At 32.8% G+C, this 18,616-nt stretch overlaps 3 protein-coding genes across 3 annotated transcripts; all 3 read right to left on the reverse strand.

The window, feature by feature from the left end:
- Window positions 1–1,664: 1,664 nt before the first annotated feature.
- Window positions 1,665–3,961, reverse strand: LOC140968269 (aquaporin PIP2-7-like). Its single transcript, XM_073429178.1, has 4 exons — window positions 3,601–3,961; window positions 2,932–3,227; window positions 2,071–2,211; window positions 1,665–1,981 (listed from the first exon to the last, which is right to left on the reverse strand). Exons 1-4 carry the CDS (start codon window positions 3,887–3,889, stop codon window positions 1,862–1,864), a joined length of 846 nt encoding a protein of 281 aa, XP_073285279.1. The 5' UTR covers window positions 3,890–3,961; the 3' UTR covers window positions 1,665–1,861.
- A 9,983-nt stretch (window positions 3,962–13,944) lies between these two features.
- LOC140968268 (putative disease resistance protein RGA1) lies at window positions 13,945–15,549 on the reverse strand. Its single transcript, XM_073429177.1, has one exon. The coding sequence runs from the start codon at window positions 15,431–15,433 to the stop codon at window positions 14,030–14,032; it is 1,404 nt and encodes a 467-aa protein (XP_073285278.1). The 5' UTR covers window positions 15,434–15,549; the 3' UTR covers window positions 13,945–14,029.
- Window positions 15,537–17,404, reverse strand: LOC140968267 (putative disease resistance protein RGA1). Its single transcript, XM_073429176.1, has one exon. It carries the CDS (start codon window positions 17,331–17,333, stop codon window positions 15,537–15,539), a length of 1,797 nt encoding a protein of 598 aa, XP_073285277.1. The 5' UTR covers window positions 17,334–17,404.
- Between the last annotated feature and the right edge of the window lie 1,212 nt (window positions 17,405–18,616).

Raw genomic sequence — 18,616 nt, forward strand, 5'->3', positions numbered from 1 at the left:
AGATATAATTAGATGTGAGCACGAGTTTTCAATTATTTTTATTCGACGACAAACGAACGAGTGTGCTCATGCTTTAGCAAAAGCTTCTTGTTCTTATGCTAGTCCAAGGTGTGGAGTGAACCTCCGGATTGTGTTACTTCTTTTTCAAGTCACTATTGTAATAATCCATCCCATTATTAATAAAATCTCTTGTTTAGCTTCAAAAAAAGAGTTCATGATATTTCTCAACTCAAAATTACCCATTCTATTTGTTCTTCAATATTGCTTTAAATAATTCAAACCAAAAAAAAAAAAAATCACTCAAAGAATCATTCGAAGTATCAAATAAATTACTTTAAATACAATTTTACTTGAACATAGTAAACTTTTTTTTTTTAGAATTTAGAACAATTAATTTCATAAAGCAATTTTCGTACAAACAATTGTACTTTCTTCAAATTCTACTAATTCACCCGTCATTATACTCATCAAGACTATGAATACAAGCAATAACATCGCACAGTTGAAGTGTAGCAAGTGGAAGGTAGACATGGACAATTCAGCCCTATTTCCTACTAAAAGTCTTCAATTATGCCTAATTTGGTTTGGCAATCCAATCCTCGAATCCTAGCTATTATATATCTTCAATGTATTTCTATACCAACTTGAAAATTCAAGAACACTGAACCGAATAGCGAAGCAACTGGATAGTCGACTTTGGCCGAGAGGATCTATCTATCATTAGAAGATTATATATATGTCGAATCTCAATGATCGTCGTTATTTGAGATGAAATTAAGAACGTGACGACGTGGATATCTTAATTGTGGAATAGACATAGGTCATTTAAGGTGAATATTAAATTTTAATGTTATGAAACATAAATTGAAGGTAAAAATTTACTTAAAAAGTAATAGTCTTACGGTTTAAAATTTTATTATTTTGAGAAAAAAAAAAATGAAATGGAATTTTACCCTAATAATTCCAGTGCCCCTGCAATAGGGTTATCTGAGTGATGTGTGTGGAGCTCTCTTGTGGTCCATATCTTTTAGTGAGAATCCTATTCAGTCTGTCTCAAAATTAAAACATTTTTTTGTCGTCTTCTAATTTTTTTTTCTTTTTCTTTTTTTTTTTTAGTTTGAGGAGAAATTGTTACAATTAGATCTCGAACCTAATATCTCATACCAAATCCGAAAATATGATGTCATATGAGATATAAGTCATCTGCCTAAACATCGGGCATTCTCATGATAATTATATAATATATTTTCAAACAAAAATCAATTAAAGAAATAGAGACATGGGAAAATTCAGATTGCATATATAGCCCCCCTCCTACCTTATTTATGATTTCACCAGTAGAAGTTGTGACTTGCGATCCCTATATTCTAATTATACGTGCAATCAGGGGAATTGGTGAATGTAAAACCCTGGAATGGTCTCTATTTATTTTTTTATTTTTTTCAATTTTTTCAGTAGTTGTTAATTTAAAAGTAAAAAAATAACTCTTTTACTACTGAATTGGAGGTTGATTTTAAAAGAGTTGATTTAATATGAATAGGATGAATCTCATAATAACATATTTATTTTTAATCAAACGCTAGATAAAACAAACGACGATGCAAAGTCTAATCAAACGTTAGATAAAACAATGTGATGCAAAGCCAAACACCAAGGACAAATGGTTGAAAATCGACATGTAAATGGTTCTCGATAAGGCCTCCATAAAATAGCAAAAAGCTTGGAGAATAATTTCGATGGTGAAAGATGACGAAAATCCACACAAATTTACCATACAACATTTTTCTAAAATTAAAATATATATTTATTTATATATTAATAATTGACACAAGTTGAAGATCCTCACTTCTTCACCCTTAGATCAAACTCGGGAACTGCTCCTGAATGATCCAAGGGCCTTGATTGCTCCTGCCCTTAATATAAACTGGTGGTAGAATGCTGCAATGGCTGCACCAACGAAAGGTCCCACCCAAAAGATCCACTGAAAAATTAAAAAATTAAATTAAACTATAAAAAAAAATTCTGGGTTTTTTTTTTAAAATTGTTTTTGGAGGTGTCCATATAGTTTACCTGATCATCCCAAGCCTTCTCTTGGTTGTAGATTACTGCAGCTCCAAGACTCCTTGCAGGGTTGATGCCGGTTCCGGTGACGGGAATGGTGGCTAGGTGGACCATGAACACCGCGAATCCGATTGGAAGAGGTGCCAACACCTAGTTTCGTAATTCAGTCGATGATCAATATATATATGACGCCGAAAAATCATAAAAATTGAAGCATCCTATAATAAAAAGAGTGGGACAACATGAACAAAATGTCATGTTACATTATTACTTATTCGACATTTTGGCACAAGAGTGGTGGGATTGATGCCTTGGTCCTAAGGCTCTAAAGCCACTTTTTGAGGTTTGGTGGCTCAACGCTCTAATAGCCACAAGTTTCTTGTCAAATTTCCTAATTTTGACACATAATTTTGATCAATACGTCTCTTTTATATTATTTTTTAGTTGAGATTAAAATCCCATTATTCTTAAATCAAAGGTCGCAAGCCGATTCAAAATCACTCAAACATTACATTTCGGGACCATGTTAGATATTCTAGGACTAATGTTCCACTTTCTATTACTCACACCCCACCTCGTCAAAAAATAAGAACAATTATTATATTCACAAAATTTGGGGTGGCATCAAGTCAAACCATTGAACACACAATATTAAATCCATGTTTGAAACAGAAGGCTTTCATTTACTCAAATCTATGTGACTTTTAAGTAGTAGATATATCATCTTGGAAAAAAGGGCAGATTAGCTAGCAATCTAGGAGAGTTGGTGATTCGATAAAGTTTGTGGGCCAAAAACCTGAATATTTTCAAGAATCACATAGAACTTCAAGGTGATCCAAAAAACAATCACAAAGAGAAAGTACTTCTTACAGGGACATGAGAATCTCTTGCGCTTCTCTTGGGATCTGTGGCCGAGAAGACAGTGTAAACGAGGACAAACGTGCCGATGATCTCGGCCCCCAAGCCGACTCCGATGCTGATGCCTGGTTGCAGCTCGTTGGCGCCGCCACCGTACCTTTTGTAGAAAGATTTCTGGAATCCCTTGACCAGCCCAACTCCGCAGATGGCACCCAAACATTGAGCTACCATATACATCAGCGCCCTCACCAGCGACACTTTCCGAGCCAGGAATAGCCCCCATGTCACCGCCGGGTTAATGTGACCCCCTATACATACATACATACATATGTAAGTAACCACTTACTTAATTCAAACAGTTGTATGAATTGTTTTACTACATTAATTCCAATATCAGATGCCATAGGTACTCTGCAGACCAGGAGTAAAAAGAAGAAACTACCAGCTTATGGAACTGATACCAAAATTTGAATGAATTCCTGAATTCAAAACACGTCAACTTATACGATGAATTTTTCGAATATTGTCCTTGATAAATATCACGTGTGCAAAATCTTTGTACAGATTAAACTCTCGTGGAAATCAAACAAGAAAAACAGCTCAAGTCCATACAAAATCCACACATAACAAGTCTAATAAAAGAAGAATGAAGGGAAAACATAATAAAGCAACGTAACTGACCAGAAATCCCAGCAGTACAGTAGACAAGCACGAAAATCATCCCCCCGAAAGCCCACGCGATCCCCAGAATCCCCACACCGTCGCACAAATCAGTTTCCGATTGATGCTTGTATCCGATCACTGTCAGCACAGTAACGTAAAGGAAGAGTAGAGTGGCTATGAATTCGGCTATCAAGGCCCGGTAAAAAGACCATTTCATCAGCTCTGCCGCGTCGATCAGCGGTGCTGGTGGTGGGTCGTGGTAGTCCTTCGCCGCAAAGGACCCTTGCTCCGCCACGTCCTTGGTCATTTGGCCTTACGTAGATAAGGAAGTGTGAGTGTTTGTTTGGTGGAGAGTGAGCAGTAGTGATAGAAGAAGAGAAAGTTGGATGGGGTATTTATTGTGGAAATTTGGTGGGAGTGGAAACATTTTATTATTATAAAAATATTATATTACAAATTTAAATTTTTTAGGTTTTTTTTAAAAAAATATATTGATTTCACAAGATTTTATATAAAAATAAATATATGCATTATGTGGAAAACTCATTCGAATATATATTTCATGCCGAGTATTTGTTTATTCAAAATTTAATATTTTCTTCATCTGCATATAAATAAGATAAAATTATGCCAATGAACTTCTTATGTGTTATGGTTTTCTTGAAAAATGAAAATATTTGTACAAATATACCTTTCGTCACCATTTTATAAAAATTTGAACGGAATTGTAATGTATTTTTTTATTAGATGATAGAAAACATAAGATCCTGAATATTATTTGAAATTCATAAAAATTTCATGAGGGGACCATTGAACAGCTGGAAAAGGTCGTTGCCGAATTTGATTAATCGCTCTTTGCTGTTCAAACTGAATGGTTTCATTTTTATAATTTTTTAATTGTTCCAAAGTATTATAAGTAAAATTAATCAAATTCAATTTTTCTCACTCTCTCTCATAATATCCATTCACCCTAAGCTCATTGGCTTACCACCTATATTGAAATACATAGAAGAAAATTATTATTTTTGAAAAAAAACAAGGTACGACTTTTTAAAAGAAATCTGCCCCAAACTAAACAAATTCAATTATAATCAAAAGGTTAGGCTAATTCGAAATCGAGCTTAATTTAAAATGATTTTTTAAATATATATATTTTTTTTGACATTTTTTACAAGTTACGTATAAACATTTAAGTTAAAAATTTATCGAATAGAAATACATTTATTTCTATGTATAATAATCATTCCATAAATTATCTTTCAAAAAATAATTTTATTTTTTATTTTTAACCAAAATGTTTTTTTTTTCAAAATAATTAAATGAAGTGTCATTTAATAATTAATATGTGAAATAAGTAAGAAATGATTTAGAAAAAAGACGATAGATGTTGAACGTATGGACACTTTTGCATGAAAGCTTCGAAAGATAAGATTTGTAGATAAAAATTTTAGATCTTTGATTTTTTGTTTAAATTTTATAAATATTAATCTTTTTTAAAAAAAAAATTGAAAAAATTTGAGGTCATTGTTTTTTAAATTTGAAGTAAACATGATTAATTATTTAATTCGAAAAGGAAATTGGGCCGCCCATGGCTCTCGCTTTCACCGACCGGATAGGAGAGTGGTCCATCAGCCTCCGCCCTACTCTTTTGTTTCATTATGAAAAAAATAATTATTTGGATTTATTGTTATATAAAATAATAATTATTTGGATTCATAAAATAAAAGTTAACTTAAATAATGTTACTGAATTTACGAGATGCAAAGAATGTTGTGGATGCTATCAACTCTCCCGACGACGACGCTATCGAGTTTGGATCTCTTGTGCACCAATGCAAGCTGCTACTGAATCAAGGAACCGTACTCTCGGTTCAATTTGCATATAGACAAGCAAATGGTGTAGCCGATGCTTTGGCAAAAGCTGCTCACTTTTATGCTAGTCCTTCGATTTTCTTTGATAGTCCAACTTGTTTGATTGAACATTTAAATGATTATTGTAATTCCTGACATGATTAATGAAATTTCCTTTAAAAAAAATAATAATATAAGTATATTTGGCATTATTTATATAAATTATAATACATCAAGAGACGCAAATCAATCGTCCTGGATAAGATAAACATTTATCGTTTTATAAAAAATTATAGATTAATAGAACTGTCGGTCGTTCTACAAACAAAAAATAACAATATCATCCATATTTAAAGTTGGAAATGTTAATAAAATATTTTTTTAAAAAAAACACACATTAGGTATAAGAAATAAATTATGTGGATATAAATTTATGAAACAGGAATTTAGTGTAAGACACGTGGCTTGCATCTGAACCACTCGACACTGTTATGTCACGCGAGGTTTGATCTAAGGGTCTGAGATGCTTTGGCGGTTTGAAGGCTTATTGTTTTTCTTTTATCAGGAAGAATGTAGAATAACACTATAAATAAATTCATGTGCATGTCTAATAGATTGTGGGCCCAAAACAAGATTATTTGCATGAAAATGGTTTCACATATGGTCCAAAAGAATAGTCTTATTCCAATTATGACACACCAATACATGTATATATTTATATAGACTATATTAACCAAACATTTAAATATTTTAATTAATTAATTGATTTTTGCACGACTTGCATTAGGTGATCTTTTGACGAAACAGATAAAAGGGCTCTATCCAGCCGACGGGCGCGGGTTTGGCTCAAGGAGATGGCTTGATGCGAGGGATAAGATTGGGCTAGACGAATTATCAACTTTTTTCATCGGACGTTTGTCTCAATTTATGAACTAATTAAGCAATCGGCTTATTATATGAAGGTGAGGGAGATTTAATATAAACCATTGTGTTATAGTTATTTTGATAAATTTAATTCCGAGGTTTATTTTAATCTTTACAACGCGATACACGTGGCATCAAACTAATGGATGAGCAATTGAAATGTACAACTTGTGGACTGGAATGCGGCAGTATATGCCAAATTTGGGTAATCGTTTGTCTAAAATGTCACATTGTAATCTTGAAATAAAGATTTCCATGTTTTCTTGGATGATAGTATATTTCTACGGTCTTCCATCTCAAAAAATCTATTAATTATTATATATTCTTATATTATACGGTAAAAAGATTAATTTAAATAATATTTATTATTATATTTGTCTGATATAAGTGGATGCTATATAAAATATAGGTGATACCTATATGTTTAATAAAACATGTTGATAGGATTGATTGAAGAATAATTGTTGATTTACAATATTTCGATTCTTGCAAATATTGAAAACCGATGAATTAAATCGAGTTTGGTTTTCAAATCAAGTAAAAGACACTCAAAATAATGTTTCATATAAACCGATTAAATATTTTGTACAATATTTAAAAGATATGTAAGTTAAATGAGTAAAAAGATTTTGGTTAAAACATTTTGTCAAACAATTGATATGCAATATTTTAGGTATTTGAATAACACATAAAATGCTTCAACAATACATCTTAAAAACAATAACGATAATTAAATGCAATAAATAAATAGACACAAATTTGTTCATAGATGTTCGGATATTAACAACTCCTAAGTCACTCCTTCTTCCTCTTGATAAAAATATCTAGAAGACTTTAATTTATACAAATCATTGTACAAACTCATTTCAACTTATGATCTATCTCTTGCCTAATTAGAACTCCTAACACACTCTAAATTGTAGACCGCAACCTCACAATCTGCATAATGTTTAACGTCTCTTATGACAAGATTACAAATATAATATTTAATGTCTTTGTGTGAAGACTCACTCAACTAAACTTTGAATCTCAACTCTTATATATGTGTGTGAGTGATTGTGTGTGAGGATTTAATCATTTACCATATATTTATCTCTCAAATGTATTCTCATACATTGGAATTGCTCTCATTCTAACTCATTTCTTCATGTAGGATGCTCATGATTTGAGTCAATTTCCAAAGCTTGTATTTGATCTTCAAGATGTTGTATTAGGCTCCAAGAATTATATATACATTTGATACAGGAATATGACTGTTTGGAAAGTTTTTGTACAGTTTCTGATATTGAAATGGTCATTTCTGCCTTGCTGGACATTTTTCCCGAGCCTCGTTGATTTTGACGTTTTTGTTCAGTTTTGCTCGTCTGCTCAACTGAACCTGTTCAACAGATTATTCAGTTTTGCTCAACAGAACTCGTATTTTCATCATCATTTATCAACATCTTACATTCTGATTCAAACTTTGACTTGTGAATAGGATTTTAGATCATCATCTTAGCTTCATAACTCATACTGAATCGTTTCATTTGGATAACCGAGCTGATCAATTTAGCCCAACTGACGTGCAATAAAACTTGTCCCAAATTGAATTTTCTGTTAAGTTGTTTTGACGGTTTGTAATTTGGCATTTTTGATCTGTGAGATATCATCAAAATAGTGAAACTCGCTTGATTTTCAGTTTGGCTAAATTTGGGTCTTAGCTTTCATCTTAAGTTAGTAACTACACACTTGAGTAAATATATTAGAAATACAATAATAAATTTTGTTATCATCAAAATCAAGATCGTGTGTATTTCTGAATCCAATATATGTTACTTCGATGACTTATAGTTTATATGACATCAATGTCCTAAATTTGATATGAGATCTCGGGTCAAAGCTAGATTCGTCACATCACATAAACTTTTATGAAATCATCTCAAATGTCGATTTTGTGAAACAGATTTCATATCCGACCATAAAAAAATATTATTTTTTTTGTCAAAAATTTGATTTTCACTCCAAATATAGATATCTGAGACTTACTCTTGTTACGTTATGGGCATTTATATACTAAATCTTTATATACATAATAATAAAATACAAACTAAATTTTCCATATGAAGTTTTGGAATTTCTAAAACATATTTAAAATGAAATTTGAAATTTCTAAGATATATGTTTAAATTTATTTGATAATTTAAAACTGCTCTTACAATATTTGATGGCATTCTCTAGAAACTTGTACGAGTATCCAGAAGTGAATTTGGGAACACGTTTTAAACCTTTTCACTTGTATTGCCTCCAAGGCATATACATAAACACATACCATATATTTTGGATTTAAAAATCTCTGTCAATAAAATACCATTCAAGTCACAATACAAAATCTATACTCGTCATACTAAAAATCAAACGGAGGTCTATGGGACAAATATTAGTTTTTTCGAAAAAATTATAAATAAAATCATCCATATTTTTCATTTAAGAGCTGACTTGCAAAAATCGATGCATAAATATCATAGAAATTAAGGATCTAGGTTTGAGTTGAGCCAAATCAACACGAGCCTAATTGAGTACGGACTCAATTATATACAATATTCTTATAACAATTTGAGCTAGTCAATCGTGTTCGTGTTGTCTTGTGCCCGAGGCATGACAAATATGTTTAAGTGTATATTCAGAAGCTCGTGGTCGTGCCCAGAACCTTAAAATTTTTAGAATATTTTCACACTTCTCGAATATATAACATAAATGGATATGAAAATATAAAAAATATTACTATATTTTTATATCTATGTACCGACACACTCCATCAAAAGAAAAACTATTTATCAAGGAGCCGGCATAGGTGACATTTGATCGGCGTAGAATATTTCGCATTTGGAAGAGGATTGATTTGGAGTGGATATTATTGCATATTTGCTTTTGGTCAAAGAATAAAAATAGAATGAGGAATTTTAATAGCCAATTGTTTTCTGTCATACGTACATTCCATGATATTGGAATTAAATCAGTGTATAAAAAGAGCAGATAGCATTAGTAATGTGATGATATTTACATCTTACGCTAAGGTTGAAATAAGCCTATTAAGTTAGAAACTTAATATATATAATTTTGAGACTTTGGGTGCCTCTCGTGAACATCTTGGGTGGACATCGTCCCAAGATGTTCACATGAACATATTGTGAAATGTCATTTTAATCATCATCTTACACATTTTTTCGGATCTCGAGAAATATGTTATATTAAATGTTTCCACGAAATTTATTTAAACATATTTTACGACGTCCAACAAGAGACGTCTTGAATATATATAATATTAAATAAAGTTAAACCTTATAAAGTAACTATTTGGTAAGTAGGTGGAGTTTTTTTAAAAAATTTCATAAATATCAAAACAACTTCCACCACTCTCATCTGCACTTGATTTAAAAAAATTGGTTACACTCATCTCTTCAACCGCTCTCCTTCTTTTCTTTCTCCAGAACAAAAAAATCATACTTTTTTTTATTAAACAGATCGTTCATTTTTTTAAAAAAAAATTTCATTCATATCTTATTATAATAAATATTTAAACATANAATGAAGAATGATGAAGGGGATAAAACAAGTGGGGTTGATTTGAAATGATTAAGCAAGCAAAGCGTGACCATAAATTTCAACTTTTTCTTACACACACAACTTGTCACAAAACCTAGCTACTTATGCATAACGGATTGATTGGTATTTCTGACCAACAATAATATATATATATATATATATATATATAATTTTGATATCCTGTATACATACCGTGCACATTTATGTGAGCACCGATGAGGTGTCACTCACCTATTGGATGTGATGAAATATAGAAAAATTGTGCATCCAATGGGTGAGTGACACCTCATCGGTGTGCACGGTAGGTGTGCATGGTAGATGTGCAGGATATCAAAACTATATAGGAGTCTTTTATTATATATTTTGTCAATATTTATTGAAATTTTAAGATATATATTATCATAGGAAAAAAAGTTCACATTAAAGATTGATGATAACAAGTTGTTGCTTGGCTTTACAGCGAAGAAATGTCCACTCGAGAGACTGCCCAAGGAAAATACTTCGAGGTTTTCCACTTTTTCAATGTTTGCTCTTTTCAGAGCATATGCATGCATTCTATCCCGGAAGCCATAGGAGCAAGCACCCACTCAAATAAATACTTTTAGTGTGCAACCGATGACAACACATATTTCAAATTTTACAAAATTAAAAGTAACATAAACGTCACATTTCAATCACTCTTTCAGATATAATTACGGTTTTCCAACAATTACACATGATATTAATAATTGCATTGTTTTTATAGCTGATGCAACCCGGGCGAAATGGACGAGTCGGGTCGGATACTCTCCCGGGTATACTATCGAAATATTTTGAAGGAAATATGAGTCGGACGCTTGGATTAAACTGTTTGACTTCTTGAACGATTCGAGAGATCTGCAAACAAGAAAACAACCACGTGAATGGGCGCCGGAGGGATGTCCGACGTGACCACTCCGATGCTTAAGTCAGCAAGATACTCAAGCGATAAAACCAATGTAACCAAGTGATGGCTGTGAAATTGGTGTGAAGGGTGAGGAGTAAATGCACAATAAATGAGAATGTTCAATGTGTGAGTTAATATCTGAATGGAGAATAAATGCAAATAAAGAACCTGATATTTATAGTAGAGATTGCAATGATGACCTTGTTCCTTGTGCTGATCATTAATGATAATAGGGTGGCTGATTATACACTATATTCTGACATGTCACATCATATACTAGTCATATCCAGCCCATTTAATTTTGTGAACCATTTATGTTATTGTCAGAGGTAGGTCGGCTGTGCATGCTTTATCAAGTTGACGCCATTAAATGCTTTACTCATATTGAGGTGACCGAGCAGAAGGCTTCTCGGGCAATTATAGAGGAGCTCGGGCATTCCACGTCTTGGGCAAAACATGTCCCGAGTAGTCCAATGACTTGGCCTACTGATTTCTCTAAGTTGTGCTCTCCTCGTCCCGAGCAGTTATATGACTCGGGTCATTAACTCATCTTGTCATGCTACCGGCCTGAGAGCATCTCATCCTGACCCGTGCACTATTCATGAGTATGCTCCATGGCCCAGGAAGTCCCAGGGCTTATCCATGACCCGGGACGTCCCGGGGCATCATCAATAGCTTTCGTTGCAGGCATGTTATTGTTCTCAACAATCTTCTCTCTTGCGTGATCTAAAATTAATGAAAATCAAGCACTCAAACATGGCTATTATACCAACTATAAGCTCCTCGCTTAATTTTCAATTTTACCGAAAGTCATAACCAATATTGACGACGGGCACAAAACATATTTTTTAAATTATATAACAATCGAAGATATCGGATGCAAGATTCATTCATATGTAAGTTTTAAGAGAGAGAGCTCGCAAATGGGATGTAAAGATAATTGCCCTATATTGACCCAAATTAGTTTTCTTTTTCAAAAAATAAAACGAAGTTACCATTTCTATAAGATTATTGCTCTATCTAAATGATAAAACTACCATTTGTCAAGTTTTTAATCATGTTTCCGAAAGTACCTTTTTCTTCCTGTTCGTGCCATTAAAAAAATTGTAACAATCAATCAAGTTATTATTTTTTTATTGGACAATTAAATATTATAACTATAAAATTTGAAAAAATATGATTAGTACGGCACCGTCTGGACTAATTGGTCAAATATAAATTTAGACTTTGCCACGCGAGAATGATTGATCGATCTTGTACAATTAACTGGTCTAGATCCGCAACATATATTGGAAATTTGGAAATACATTTTAAAAACAATTTGTATTATTATTTTTTAACTAATTCAAGAGTTTGTATTACAAGGGAAAAAATTGTATTTGGTACATGACGTTTGAAATAAATATTCAATACTATAAGCAAAAGTATAGATGAGAGTAATAATTATCTTTGTTATGAGAGTAACCGATACACGACGTTTGATTCGTTGTACTGCTAAATAATGAAATTATATTGTTAGCATCAACCATATTTTTTTGATGAAATGATAAATATTCAATCATACGAGTACATAATACCATAATTAATAATTTTATATTTTGGTCTATATAAACCGGAGTCGAAAGGTTTATATACTGGCATAATTTGATCAAATATCGTGGAAAAATATTATCAGCTTCAACAAATCATCCAAACCAATTTGAAGAGATATATGGGTTTTTTATATCACAGAAGTTTTGCCTATTTTTGATCGAAATCATGAAAAAATTAGGCACTTTATAACATAGGGATCTCGAATTTGAGACTCGTGAAGTATAAATCCTCCGATCAATTTTTTTAAAAAAAAGGGGAAACGTATCTTATATTTGGATTCGATATATATGGACTCAATTTATAAAAGAATTAAGAAGAGAATGAGCACAAGTTTCATATGTAAACTCTAAATAAAATTGAAAAATGAAAGGATGGATTTTGTGTCATAAAAATTAAATGATATGTTACGGCTATACAACAAGTATCCGCAGTGTTTGATTATGTATTTGTGTTGATGACTCGGCGAACATCACAATTTTAATTTACTGGTGCCTAAATTTCGATTCTCATATTTTGTATATTAAGAAAATAAATTAGCTTACGAAAATGTATGCATTGTACATGATTTATCCAATGTATTTTTCATGTTAATCTATGTAAATATAATTATTTTCTAGAGGAAATTTTCGTTCTAAGCCTTTCGCTCATTGCCACCTTAAGTAATCCAAAATTCATTCTTCATCAAGCATTGTAATTGGCTGCATCTCCAATCGGAACCACTAAATTGTCACGTTACCTCATGCACTCTCCCTTGAAATTTAGTATATAGCTTATTCCTTCTAAATTACCCGTGCGGAAGTAATGCATGCAAGTGTGTTCAAATTTCGGATAAAACTGAAAATCTAAATCGGAAAAACTAAACACCGAACCGAAATACTAATTTTTTAATTCGGATATAAATGTTAAAACCAAAGTTTATTGATTCGGTTTTGAATTATATATATCAAAATCGAACCGACTGAAAAAATCGAAATTTCATTAAATTAATAATTTTATGTATATTATATATTTTTTGAGACGATCTTTAGCGAACGAGGAATCGTTCTAAATAATATTTAGTTGATTTTTATTTATTTAATTAAAATTTTATATCTAAATGTTTTACTAATTGTAAATATATTTACATTATTAATTTAAATAATTATATCAAAACAGAAATTTTCGGATATCAAATTATATATTTCTAAAATCGAAATAAAAAACCGAAAACCAAACTGATCAATGAGCACACCTAAATGTATCTTTGTCAATTTGATTACACAAAATTTCTAATGCTTAACAAATATCGAAAGAGCATAAATATCAACCACCATTGGAAATACTCATATTTTTAATGGAAATACCAAATATTATGTAATTGCTTTTATAATGAGATTAGAATAATTTATATTTAATGTTATAACTTTTTAAAATCACTAATTATGCTTTGTTCCATTAATGATAGTTATGGGATACATGCATCATCATTGATAATTAAAGTTCGAAAACATTAAAGCAGACAAATATCATATGTGCTTTGATCTCTTCAGTAAATACGGACTGCACCGATACATGCCAAGGACTCCTCTCTTCGCTAAAATGAGACTTCAAGGTACATTTGGGGAATATGTGAGATTTTAGGCCAATCCTCACCCTTTGATCTCTCGCATCTCTTCTTTAAAATTGGACTGCAATATCTTATCCCAAGTACCGATAGTGATTTTAGATTCCCGATGCCATCTGGCAATGACGTCAACTTAAGACAACCCCAAATAATAAATTTTCTAAGGGCACTCAATTGTTGAATGCACTCTGGCAAACATTCGAGCTCTGGACAATTAATTATCACCAATTCATGGAGGCTACTGACCACTCCTTGTAGCGGCCCAGATAATGGATCCACTTTCTCGCAATGTTCAAACCTTAAGGATCTCAGGGAAGGCATATTTTCCAAAATAGCTGCCGGAAATAATCTAAGGCTATCGCAGCGATAGAATAAAATTTCCTCCAGAGAATTGAGAAACTTGAGTCCTTCCGGTGGATATTCAAGTTTTCTGCAGAAAAGAAAACTCAACTTCTTCAGACCATATAGTCCATCCAACATGATTGATAGACTCCTGAGATTAGGACACTCTTTGATTTCCAATTTCTTTAGATTCTTTTGAGCGCTCACTAAACCTCCTGGAAGGAGACTAAGTTCATCAGCATCATCCATTAAGCGAAGTGATTCGATTGAAGTAGCAATCATGGATCCAAGGATTGCTGGGTTGGTGTGTACATGGAAATCTTTAAGAACTGGTAGAAAAGGCAGTCTGATCAATTTGGGGCATCTCTTTATCTCTAGATATTGTAAGCGAAGAAAACTCTCATGTGACTTTGGTATAATCCATTCCTCCAAGTCCAGCATTTCCAATAACCGGAGCTGTGTCAATGCAACAAATGAACTTTTTCCATCGCCACACCATTCAGTACCCAGTCTTCTTACGGAATCCAATCTAAAAAGTTTAAGAATCTTCAGAGCTGGAAGTTTCCCGAGGGGTGGAAGGTGTTCACATTTTTCACATCTTTCCAAAGTGATTTCACTTAGATTAATAAACGCTGGAGCAGACATCCAATTTGGGAACCTCGAACCTTGATATGACGAAATGCAGATCTGCTCTAGATTATGATGTGGTTGGATATTCTCTAGAGTCGCTTCGAAATGTTCCATGGAGATCTTGTTTGCTCCACTTGCCCAAGATAAATTCAAAGATGCCAGGTTCCGCTTCGTAATCATGTTGGCGGCTTTGACGTCTTCTAGGTTTCTCACATTTTCAAGTCCTCTTATGCTCAACTCCCCTCCAAGATTTAACTCCTTCAGCTGGCTGATTTGGTGTTCCGAGTCTTCACCCACGATGAAAATGCTTAGTCTTTGCAGGGAAGTTAATTCTCCAAGTCCAGGTGGCGTGCAGATAAGTGAATCAGGCAAATCAATTTCCACAAACCAAAGATTTTTCATGTGTTTCAAACCTTCAGGCAACTTGCGAAGATCGTGTGTAGATGTAAGTTTCAAGGTCTGAAGGTTGTGGAGACGAGTAAAGGATTCAGGCAGCGTCCTGAGCTCAAAGATGTTCCCATTTGTCAACAAAATTCCGAAAATTCATTATCCCGCAAAATTCCAACACTCTTAAATGTTGTTGGTTTGAGATAAAGGATAACAAATATCCTCTGTGTTTAACATCATCAGCATAAAGATTCATGTGAATAAGTGAGTGCACAGTATCCACGCTCAGTAGTCGGAGCTTATCCCTTTTCTCTTTAATCATCTGAAGTGACAAATCACATGACAAGTGACGAACTCTAGGTGGAATTTTCTGCACATTGAAATCCACCATCCTATAAGTTTCTCGTCTCATGACCGATTCTGCCAAATCATGCATTAAATCATGCATTTTACATCTCATTTTCCCTATCTGGTGTTTCTCGGCATCTTGCAAAAATGATCTCCGAACCAGTTCTTCAAAGATCGATCGGCCGATGAGATACAAGTTTTTTTGGCCTTCTTCGTGAAGGAAGCCGTTTGCCATCCATAGTTGTATTAGCTCGTCCCTATCCATCCAATGATCCTTGGGAAAAATGCAACAATACGAGAAACATTGCCTCATTTGTGGAGATAAATTGTCATAACTCAACATCAATACAGGAAAGATGTCGTTTCCATGATCCGGTAGATTCCATGTTTCACTTTCTTTAACTGCCAACCATTCGCTTTCGTGGCTTTTAAATCGCATCAAGCTCCCTACAGCCTTTATAGCCAAAGGCACACCGCCACATTTCTTCACTATCTCCTCACCAATTCCGACTAGGTTTTCGTCTTCTGTTCTACATGCAAATGCTCTTCTCTTGAATAAAGACCATGAATCGACGTATGATAAATAGCCAATTCGATGTGACATGATTTCAGCTGTAGCCATCATTCGAGAAATTTTTTCATTTCGAGTTGTTACCATTACCCCACTGCCTTTTGACCCACATCTTAACGCTTCTTTAAGAGGATCCCACAGACTTTGGTCTTCATTCCAAACATCGTCCAGAACTAGTAAAAACTTCTTTCCCCTCAACTTTTCTTGAAGAAGACGCAGCAATGGATCCAACTCTGTGACACTACATCCACCTCCTTGTACAGATTCTAAAATTGCTTTAACCAGCCTCTGCAAGCTGAAATCTTCCGAGACACAAACCCAGATTCGCGATTCAAAATGCTTCTCCACCCTTTCATCATTATAGACCAGTTGGGCAAGTGTCGTTTTACCGATTCCTCCCATTCCCCACATAGCACAGACAGAAAGATCATCTTGATCAGCCATGTCATGGAGCAGTTTCTGGACTAGCGTTTCCCTCTCCTCGTCTCTTCCGAAAATCTCCGATTCGTTCACCAATGAACTGGTCTGTCGGCTCTCTACAACTCCAACTTGATTGTTCATAACACCCTCCCTCAACTCGAACTTATGTCTCTCATCCGCTATATCATTTAATCTTCCCCTTATATCTCTCACTTTTCTTGCTATTTCAACACGAAATAACAACGGGTTTCTTTTCGAGAAAAACGAAGTTAGATGTAAGTGCTTACCTCTTTCGGAATTAAATCTCCGTCTGAGGCCCTTGTTAGCGATCTTTTCCAGTACGTCCTCAGCATCATAGGCAACATCCTTGAGCTTTAGCAACCAATTCTGCAGCACCAAATTGTTTCTTTGCTGGACTTCAGCATCTTGGATCACAAGTTGGATTGTGCTAAATACACTTTCAAGTCTCCTGAGATCATCCTCCAAGCCCCAAAGGAGCCCAACACCTCGCTGCGATGCTTTGTTCAAGTTTCCAATTACTGTTTGCATAAGCGCCGAAACAAGTGCTTCTGCCATATTTCAAAGCTCAAGATTTTCAGATGGAAAAAAGTGAAATGAAAGCAGTACAGATTGAGATCTAAAGACGACTTGTTGAAAATGTTATTTTTTTATTAATGTTTTTTAATCAAGGCTCCACACGCACTTTGTTCGATTATGGTCATGGAGTTTCCTACTGTTTGATGTTGATTTGTGTATTTTAAATTTTGAACAGTCTGAGATAATTTTCTGATGAATTAAGGGGCACAATGAAAATCCCAAAAAATGATAAATACTATCGAGAAGTTGAAAAATCATAACAAAACTTCTATATTTGTTTTACATATTTTATCCAAAAATCTGAAATAGAGTCAATATCTTTTTTTAACGAAAAAATTTATGAAAACATAATTTTTTGTTTTCAGCTTCACATGAAAATATATCATCGTCGAGTTTATTTTAATTGTAGATCTGATGATGTGAGACGATTAATTTTGTTCATATTTACAAAAAAGAATTATTATTTTTGACATAAAAATTAATCTTTTCTTATGAGTGATCCAAATAGAAAATACATCTTATAAAATTGAATCATAAAATCGTCTCACAATAATTTTTGTGTTATTTTAAATACATAATTCCAACCTACTGTACATGAATTTGTTTTCTTTGATGCTTAAAATTTATTGCGTCTTTCTAGCAATTATCTTCTCTTTTTTTTAATCTTAAAAGTCTTATAATGTTCATATTATATTAAAAGAATAATAAAGCAAAACTGACAAGTCTTCACCAAGTCCTCTTTATTGTATTAAATAAATATTGATTACCTGTACCACATTATATATATTTGCGTTGTTTGATAGTAAATATAATATTTTATATTGAAATGCTTAATGTTATAACTATTTAAAAATACATTGTAATAATCGATTTCAATATGATTTAGGACAATATTTCAAAAAGGGAAAATGTTTTTTTTCCCTTTTTTCCAGTAACTTGTTTTTTTAAGCTCACTGGCGTTTCAAATTTTGGTTTTGATGCAATTATTTTTAAATTTCGATTAATTTGATTAATCTACTATCAGAATGTTCGATTTTCGTCGAAAAACGCTAATTAGGTGGTTACATACATAAAACTTGTAAAAAAATTTGATTTGTTTTATTTTTTTATATTAAGTTGTTTTCAAGTAAATTAATTTCCCACCAAAATCAAAAACATATATATAAACATAGAAACATATCAACTTTTTTTAAAAAAAAAATTATTATTTTAAGTTTTTGAATGCTAAAAAAAGAACAATCAATTCTAATCCAACTCGGAAA

This window comes from Primulina huaijiensis, unplaced genomic scaffold (genome assembly GCF_012295235.1).
Source record: "Primulina huaijiensis isolate GDHJ02 unplaced genomic scaffold, ASM1229523v2 scaffold34973, whole genome shotgun sequence".
Taxonomy (NCBI): domain Eukaryota; kingdom Viridiplantae; phylum Streptophyta; class Magnoliopsida; order Lamiales; family Gesneriaceae; genus Primulina; species Primulina huaijiensis.